Source organism: Thermobia domestica, chromosome 11, assembly GCF_964235325.1.
Source record: "Thermobia domestica chromosome 11, izTheDome1.hap1.1, whole genome shotgun sequence".
Lineage (NCBI taxonomy): Eukaryota > Metazoa > Arthropoda > Insecta > Zygentoma > Lepismatidae > Thermobia > Thermobia domestica.
In genome coordinates, this window is record NC_137464.1 from 46,090,285 (window position 1) to 46,100,597 (window position 10,313).

The 10,313-nt window shown below is 35.5% G+C and overlaps 1 protein-coding gene across 1 annotated transcript in view; it reads right to left on the minus strand.

Annotated features, from left to right (window-relative positions):
- The window catches only part of LOC145664067 (synaptogenesis protein syg-1-like), a 997,265-nt gene extending 987,438 nt beyond the window's left edge, over positions 1-9,827 (minus strand). The window contains exon 1 of the mRNA XM_081730408.1: positions 8,243-9,827. Within this exon, the coding sequence (XP_081586534.1) occupies positions 8,243-8,348 (106 nt within the window). The 5' untranslated portion in view covers positions 8,349-9,827. The remainder of the gene's footprint in view (positions 1-8,242) is intronic.
- Positions 9,828-10,313: the final 486 nt, after the last annotated feature.

Consider the following 10,313-nt stretch of genomic DNA (forward strand, 5'->3'; position numbering starts at 1 on the left):
TTAATACTGTACAGTATTATGATATAACTAAGTTATAATCGATAAGACTACTTTAAAAAGTTCAAAGGAGCGCTATTTTTCAACAGTTCCTACTTTCTAATATATTTTTAGGGAGCATCAATCTTCACAATACTTCAATCAAAGGAGTAAAAGTGAGGGGATACGCGGGTTCTACCACTTCTAAAAATATGTATGGCGTTCCTCCACTTCCCAAACATTACAATGAGCAAAGATAGGCATGGGGCACAGCGTGACTCATCCGTCTCCCTATCTTTTTTGGATCCACTTTTACTCCTGGTTCAATGAAGTTCAAGATGAATATTGAAACTTTGTCGAGAAAACAATTGAATCGTTAACCAGAGTACTTACCAATTACTGAGAATCAAGGGCGCCGATCCTGGAAGGGAAAAGCTCCCCCCCCCCCCCCCAAAGTTCATGTGGGTGCCCTTATTGTATTTGTAAATTTACAGTATTTAGCATAATTTGAATGCAATTTGTTTTAAGATCCTCATAGCTCTGAAGATGTTGCCGCTGTATGGTAACGAAAGCTCAGCACAGCAACTCTCACTTTCGCAGTAATCCCGAGAACATTGGATTAATAGTAGACGCCAGCAAAGCTTCAAGATCATATTCTCATATATGCTTTCTGCATCTGAATGGGACCCCCAAATTCTCAGAGAAATCGACGGCCTTGTTGAGAGTACTTACTGTTACTCTTCAGAAACATGATGATGTAGTTAGTAAAGAAATCCTTTCAACAAAGAAAACAAAAACAAAAACAAAATATCAATAAACTGCACGGATTAGTCCTTGATTAATAATTCAATTTATTTTTGGACAAAGTTTGATTATCAATCTTCTTGATTTTGATTGATTTCTTATGAATAGTAGGGGGTGCGGTGGCTCAGTGATAGAGCGTTCACCTCTGGTGCTTGGAGTTCCGTGTTCGATCCCAATCCCCGCCAAGTGAACTTTGTGGTGGACAAACACCGTGCTCGTGGGTTTTCTCGGCGTTCTCCCGTTTCCTCCCACTTTCTTCATTCCACCATTTCACTCATCTCTCATCATCACCGTCTCCTTTAGCCTAAACGGCATAACCGTGGGACGTAAAACTCAAAGATTTCATTTCATTTCATTTTCTTATGAAAGTGAGGCTCTATACAAGACACATAGGATAGAGAAATTGTGTTGGCATCTGTTGGTTACCTTTAAACTTACTTTACCAGCGCAGAAGTTCGGAGGGGTTTTTAGAAAGCAGACGATAAGGGCCTAAATAGGTATTTAAAGCATCACCCTGACATTGGTTTGATGGAAGTGAGGGAAAAATCCTGGAAAATCATCAGCTATGTCCATCGTACGTAGAAACCTTAAAGTTTCATCTGTGCTTATTGATATGTTTAAAGAAAAAGTTATATTTATTTAAGCATGATTTTGTGTAATTGGTGAAATATGCTTTTAATGTCTACAAGGAATTTGACCTTCTTTGGCTGCGTGTTGTGTAGTTAGAAGCATTAGTTTTAACTCTACAACTTCCAGTATTGAGTTTCAAATTTCAGTGTTTTTTTTTTTTTTTTTCGTCTTTGTACTATACCGAGGTCTGTGGCCTTCTATTAAGAGTCTTCATCCCGGTGAAATTAAAATACCTCTAATTTTACAGTAATTATGTGATATCTTCAAATAGATAAAACATAATCGAAATGTGGAACAAGAGCGCCCTAGACAATATTATTTTGCATGAGAAACTCATAATATTTTGCGACTCATTTATCTGCTTTCGATTTCGAGCCATTTTGAAAATCGGCATTTATTTTCGCGTTTCTAAACAGCTGAAAACGGAAAGCCACTAGGTGACTTGTGATAACGGTACCTCACGCAAAATAATATTGTCTAGGGCGCTTTTGTTTCATATTTTAATTATCTTTTATCTATTTGAAGATATCACATAAATACTATAAAATTAGCGGTATTTTAATTTCGTCGAAATGAAGACTCTTAACGTGGCTTGATCCCTGTGTAGATGGAATGTGCACAGACCATCATGCAGAATCAACCTTCAAAGAATGGGTCGTTTCCAATCACGTTATCTCGCCTCGAAAGTGATAGATTACAGGACCAAGCCACCAGTGGTGGATCTAGAAGGTAAAAAATGGGGGAAGGTGGCAGTCAGAACCCAGACTATGATAAGTGTATCATGGGTTTACTATAAACTTTCAAAAATAAATAAATAATAGCTTTAATTATTTTTGTCATTCAAACAACTTGAGCAACTGGAATGGGGAATGACGGAAACTTCATAGGCCTAACAAGGAACTACATAATGTATACCGTTTACCGAATATTGTTAGGGTCATCATATTCAGGAGGCTTTTGTAGGAATGCCATGTGGCCAGAATGAAAGAAGATAGAAACGCTTTCAAAGTTCTAACTGAATTCCAATCGGAAAATGACCATTAGGAAGACCTAGGCGCAGATAGGAGGACAATATTAAGATGGATCTCCCAGAAATATAAAGTAGAAACTGGATCCAGTTGGCTAAGGATAGAAGTTAGTGGATAGCTTTTGTGAATGCGGCATTGGACCTCCGGGTTTCATAGGCCATAGAGTTAGTTAGTTCAAACAACTGGGGACTAAGTCCCTCGCCCAGGGCTAGATCCGCAACTACAAGTCACTGACCATAATGCTGGAAAAAAAGAATGAAACATCAAGCTCCACACACCTCTTAAATAACATGTGTACTCTTTACAGTGAATGCATTGATGAACTGTGTGCTTATAAGTAAAACTGTGACATTAAAAGAAGCACTTGCTTCAAGAGCAAATGTATTCCATCATCAAAATATGAACATTATATTTATATTAGGCTCCTACCATCTTACCGCTGCTAATTCCGCTTTTAAAGTCGGGAGGCTCCATTACAATTTTGCGGAGACAATCTTTCGTTCATTAATTCACTCCTACCTGCATTGGTCTACTGGTCTTATGGCGCCAACAGTTTGGTTTGACGTAACTCGTATATGTCGTTCCCGCCAAGTCGTTAATCTTCCAAATGATCACTCCAAGAACATATGATGTCCATGGCTTGTCACCAAGTATAGATGTCTACAAGAATAATACACCTTTCGTCTAAAGCAAATTACACACGCTGTATTTACCATTACGTCACTTGATGGGATTGAAGACAATTCTGTCAGGAGAAGTCATAAAAAAAATAAAAAATAAAAACATTTGGCATTCTCAGTAATATTTTGCAGCATTTCTATCAATTAAATAATATTTTAAGTTTTGAACGACAGAAGTGTTATGAGTGTAGTTGGAATGAAGAACGGTCGAAGCAGGGTGGTTCAGTTATAGAGTTCTCACCTCTATTGAGACGGGTTCCTGGTTCGATCCCTATCAGTTTGTGGTGGACAAAATTTTTGAGGGTGTTTTCTCAAAGTTATCCCGCTTTTCTCCTACTACATTCTCATTTAACAAATTTTCTCATACCCATTTAGTTCCATAAATCATCTTTCTCCTTTACCATACAGATTACAATATTGGAAAGTTAAACCAGTTCAAGGAAATATCTGTAATTATATGCTTTCATTTTTGGTATTAGATCCGTATTCAATGTAATTTCATTTGATTTTAGCTTTACGCTCCAAACGAATTGCTATGATTTGATTTTTAGTTTAGCGTCCCTTTCAACAGTGAGGCTGTATGAGACGTAGACCTACAGCTTAAGGTGGGATCCGAACCACATGACCTCCCGCCGGGAATCGAAATCCGATTCTTCCACACTCCAAACGAAGCGTTTGAAATGTGAGCTAAAAATAAGATTAAATAAATAAAGTACGGATGGAATATCAAAGAAATTAGTTTAGTGAATTACAATGAGAGAATTGTTTACTAATGTCATAGTAGTTTGATGACATGTTTTCATTGTACTAGATCTGGAGAAAGGGATGGAATGTGAAGTGGGAACCACAATCATCAGGCTTAAACCTCCTTATTTTCTGTCACTTTCCGTTCACATGAAAACGAAGAGGAAGAAATTCTGTTCTCTACCAATCCCGTTAATACTTTTCCCTACATTCCATTACTTCGTCCATTACCCAGTTTTCTATACTACAAATTTCTTCCAGCATATAAGGACTTAGGAAGAAAGGGCTACAACAAGGGTATGTGAAAGGTCAAACTGATGATTACGTAAGATTTTACATAAGCTAAGATTTAAGAGCAAGCTAAAGTTTCTTCTTGCTAGAAGACACAAAGTAATTTAGAACACAGGTTGATAAAAGTTATATTCAATGAATGTGGCAGACAGTGTGGTGGAAGAGAAAATAGGAAGAAGAAAACCACTGATTTAATGAATGGTTTTGAAAACGGTTATATAGCGGATTCAGGGCCGGATTTACTACTATCCTACTATACTTGATCATAGCGGCGCGGATTGGCCGAAAATTTATTAAGCGAAAAATATTGCAAAAATTTAATAATAATAATAATAATAATAATAATAATAATAATAATAATAATAATAATAATAATAATAATAATAATAATAATAATAATAATAAATTGTCTTATACCGTTTCATAATATGTTCATGTTTCGTACTACGGTACAAACAAATTTTAACCATCGAAACAACTATTCCATTCGTTCTAGTGATACTTTTAGTCTTCTAATATTTACATAATTACGGAAGAGAATTCAAAACGAATGTCTTTTATTATTGCACTGATGCTTAGGGTAATAAAATACATAGGCCGACTAACTAAATTTTCTCCTTCCAATTTCTTAAACCAGATATGTTACGCTCAGTTATTTACAAAAAAAAAACATTTATTTGTGAAATACAAACTTGATCATAAGGCGTTTTCAGAAAACTCTATCCAAAGAAATCTTATCTCTGAAAGTAAATCGTTCCTTGTGGATTTCTTTTTTTGTTTTCACTGAGAAGTGACTTATATTGGGGTCATTAATGAAATATAAGCAAACTCGCACAACAGTCGTATTTGAGAAAATTATCTGTACTAATATAATAATAATAATAATAATATGTGTGTGTGCGTAGTTGTCTATCACCACCTTTTCGCACAAAAAAAGTAGGTAACTTAAAGTCATGAAATATTTTACGCGAATAGGTCTGCACTAAATCTATTCCTACACAAGCATTTTTTATTTTTTCGATTTTTAGGTCGAGGGACCAGATTTAGGGGTTCAAAATGCATGCAACATATACAGTATGCAAGTTTCTCGCAGTTTAAATACCCATATGTGTATGCAACCCTTATTACATCATTGTTATGCGGGTTCATATAACACCGGAGGATAAATGCCAGGTAATGAAGTAAGGACTTTTCCCTCTCTTTTAATCGATGTTCTGAATGAAGAGTCAGCAACCATGGGGTCCTTACTTCTGTCAGATTCTGAATTAAAATCCGACAACGACGAATGCTTACTGCTAGTATTAAATAATAATAATAATAATAATAATAATAATAATAATAATAATAATAATAATAATAATAATAATAATAGGGTCTAATAATAATAATATTGTCTAATAATAATAATGCCACTCACCGCAAAGAGTAAACTACCCATGGGGATATTTTCATGAGGACTAATTTACTATTGTCGAAAAAGGAACTCACCCCAAGAGTAAACTACCCCCTCCTCCCTGTGGTTTTATCAGGACAAATGAGTTTTGCCATATTTTCAGGTTACTAATGAAACATTTAATTAAGAAATATGAACATATTTGACTGAGTTGTTTTTGAGAAAACTGTCCAAAAATTTTTCTCTAAGAGTACTTCTTCTGGGTACTCCCAGAGAAATAATTTATATCTCAGTACTAGGTTACTAATGATACCCAGGTATATTGATTTATGAAATATAAAGAAAATCGTTGAGCCATTTTAGAGAAAATATTATTTTATTATTAAATGAGATTTTCTCATTTATCTCACTTTATTATTTAAAAAAAAACTCAGTTTATTTTCACCCTTCAGAAAACTATTCTTATTTATAAAACAAGGAACGAAATTCGACTCTCCCTGGAAAATCTTATAAAAATCTCATGTTTAAAATTTGGTGCAGATATGTCGAACAATACGGCCTGTAGGCGAGTCAATACTGGCTGACAATGCTTTAATATAGCATCTACTTGTATGTTTGAGAGCTTTCATATTTTTGCCTTATTTACAGAGTCAAACATTGCAACTCAAATTTAAAATTCTTGCGTTGGGAATAAAATTTCCCATACCCCAATACATATAATAAAATTCTGTCTTCCATTTCCCCATCTCCCTCTGAGAATGGTATAAGTAAAGAATCTAGCAATCTTGAAATATGGAGATATACGTAGATAGGTGTTGCATATTTAGCTTGTAAACTAAACCTAATACGGTCTTTTTTCTCTAGATTAATTGCCCTTTCGGAATAAAATGAAGATTTTTTTAAATACACTAAAGTATTAAATATTTATAATTTCATAACTTGTCAGAAATTCTTGATTTAAATTTCAAAGTGCATACGAAAATTAGATGAAAGGTTGTCCGTTCGTATATTTGAATACCTGTTCCACACCAAAAATTTAATTTCGAATCCTTTATTTATGGAAAAAGCCGTGTGTACCAACTGGGGTTGACAAATGTGTACAGTGAGCGTTCATGTTTAGCTGTTTGGATGTCCTGTGATTAAATCCTGTATCCGATCATTGCGATTGACACTTTTTAAAAGCCTTTTTTATCTTCTATATTTCTAAATGAATTCTAGGAGGACATCTTCATGCTTAGCACAGACTCACTATATTCCAAGCGCCGTTATGATTAATTTGAATTTAACATCTGGTTTGAGCATTGAAACTATGTGATATGGGGACTTATTGTTGAAAAATATGATCAAACCATTTCTTGAGTTTACATCCTTGAAATATATCCGTACCAGTGTTTCTTCCAGACATGTTTTCTGGGGGGCACTGACCCGGAGGAGACCAAAATAATAAGTCTATAGTGTAACAATAAATAGAATAGTACCAACAGTGCCCCTCGGAATACTAACTGTGCCCCCACGGAAAATTTCTTCTGAAAGAACGACTGTTCCCTACCGATACTACGATCTCAGTAGCATAACTTAGGTATGGTAATTTTTTGACCTCAAGTCAGCGGCGCAAATGTCTTCAACATTAGGGGGGACAAGCAAGACTGTTTTTTTTTGGGGGGGGTTAAGCGATGCTCAAAATATTTGTGTAGTTGAAAAACAATCCTGTGGAGATCAGGGATCAGTGTTATCTTCAACATTGGGAGGCGGGCAGATTTGAGGCTTATTCTGGGGAAACATCAATTTCATCTCACTTTCCTTTGTGGCACAAATCATCACATTTCCCCCCCAAAAAAAATTTCAAATCGGATTATTGGGGGGAACAGTCCCCCAGTTCCAAGATAAGAGGAGACATGTCCCCCTCATCCCCCGGGATTTGCGCCAATGCCTCAAGTTACAAAAATTGACAAATTTTTCGGATAATAAATTGGAGAAAGTAACAAATTCAAAATAAAAGTACGATGCGAATCAAATCTTTTTAAAGTAGAGTTTCAAGAAATTATAGCAAATGCACTGTCAAAACATGGCTGTTAAACTACAATTAAACATAAACACTAGGAACATAACTTGTATTTTAATGCTAATCGATGTTTCTTGCATTGAAGTAGGTCTCTTTTTAAAAAATCACAGCGATGTTATTGGGGTACATTTCCAAGGGATTCGTTGTGATTTTCTTAACAAAAATTTGTACTGAAAACTCTTGCTTTTGAGTTACATCTTTTATGTTTTATTTGTTTAAAATGTAAACATCGTAAGTTGGAACGTTAGGCACGAAAATGTGTTGAACGTTCTCTAGGAATATTCCAAAACTTCTTAAAGTATAATCCTTCCATTGTACAGTTATCAGCAAAAGTTCTTTCCTTTTGGTACAATTTATTTTGAGAATAACGGTGGTATGACTATAACGTACAGAAAAATTACAGAAATTCTTCTTAATTTACTGAAAACTGTACTCACATTGTCCTTCCATTCTGAAGTTATTTATGAAACTAATTTCAAAAAACGAAAATAACTCTTGTCGCTAACTGTACATTTTCAAGATCCAAATAATGTTGCCAAGTGCAGAACAAGCCTGCAAAAATTCCTCCATAGCTTTACTTATGAAAAGTAGATTAATAGATAGAGTCTATTTTAAAAAAAACGAGTCTACTTACAATGCTCCTGGAAATCCAGAACATCGTCTGCATAGACTCCAAACCAAATGCAAATAAACACTGCAAATTTCCAGCACAAAAGTCGTGTTCTGTAAAATCGAGGCATGACGATAGCTCCACTTTACACAACACACTAACAAGTTTATACATGGGATATCTTAAACTAACACAATAATGTAAAACGACACTATTTTTGGAAAAAGGGTAATGAATGATATTAAATAACAAGGGGAAAAGTAAACACTGCACTTTTTTTTTTACACACTTTTGATTTCTTTGTTTCACTTATTCACTTGGCTTAAAACACATAACATTTTTGTTGCAAAATGCTTTTTTTAACGCGATTGGTTCGCGACATAATTATTGTATATGAAGAAACTGGTTAAAAACACGGAACAAAAATCTTGGAAGTTATAACTTCTTTCCACACAGAAATAGACAATACTGCTTGCAGCCACAACAACGCGCGCAACGTTCACTACATCGCAAAACGCGAACACAGACCATAAAGATGTTCTCCGCTTGAATCCGTAAAAGCACCGGAAGTTTAACGTCAACTTACATATAATTTTGGCTACTTTTGCGACGTCAACATTCCTAACACAGCTGTTCCCAGTCCATCAAGGTCAATAAACCATTACTGATTCGGGAACATATCAACCATAAAGATATTGTGTTTCAGCCCATATGGTGCAACACTAGTGATATGCACAATCAATTTAATTAACTTTTGTGTTCTCTTTAACTTAAAAAGAAAATGTATTTACAGTTTTCACTTAACAGGTGTATTAACACTCTTCACTTTAAACTTCATCACTTCACAAGTGCATGATTATATTCGTGATTACGTTCGTGACAAAATTATGTTGAAAACTGGTTAAACTGGGCATCATATAATTGGACTGTTAAGACCACACATTTGGTTATCCATAAGAAAGCGATACGATTGTCAACATCCTCAAGTGTTTAACAGAATGTGTGTCCTTGTTTTTGCGTGCATTTTTATAATAACCAGATCTGCACGAAAGTGCTTGTTAGCCTCAGGAAATGAAAAACAGATCTGCTGACATTCCTGAGGGAAAACAGTTTGGTTCCCGACATATATACGAAGAACAGAGCACACAAAATGCAACTCCCGTCTTTCGGCCAGCCGACACAAATGGGGAATTAAAGAAGTTACACCATATCTTTGGAGGAAGACAAAACCGTGTGAGATTGCAGACAACAAGAAGGCTGAAAATTGGTTAAGTCAGACAATAACACACTACACTCACATGGTTTAACACACAAACACACACACAGACGCCGAGTGTGTGTGTGTGTGTGAGTATATATAGTCAAGACTGAGTGACTGGGATCTTTCGGAGTATCCGCCAGTTTTCGTTATACGGTCTAGTCCACTTTTCTCAACGGTAAGCTCACGCACACATATGTATATCTCTAGTTTTCGGCTTTATTTTTTTCTTTCTTGTGACTGACTGTGAAAGTGTATGTGTCGGCAATTCGCCAACATAACTTCCCTTCTTTTAGCTTCTCTTCATTCTATCGTGTCGTCCTCCATTGCCCTGCTCCCCTTAACCCTGTACCCTTTTACTCGCATTCATACAAACACGTTGATCATCATTTGACTGCTACTGTTATTCTCTGCTTTCATGTTCTATTTTCTTTTCCTTTTTTATTAGTTTCTTTTTTTTAAAGAATCCCTCAAAACATATATCTCTTTCCATATTCGCTCTACCACAAGAACGGGAAGGGGGGTTGACATCTTCTATTTCTGGTGTTGGGTTATCTTACACCCTGTTTTTCTTCAGCACCCTTTTATACCAGATGATGCACTCTCCCCCACCAGAGGAAGCAACAAGCGAAATGTTGAACTCAGCCATCACTTTGGACGTACCCAAGAAGCGGAAAAACCAACAGTCAGAAAATACCATATACACACTCATATCAGCTAAAACTAGAGTTGCCAACTTCATAATGTGTAATTTCTAGAGCCTCCAGTGCACGTGATTTTCATTCAAATTGAATAGGGAAAAATTACTTTTCTAATATATATATATATATATATATA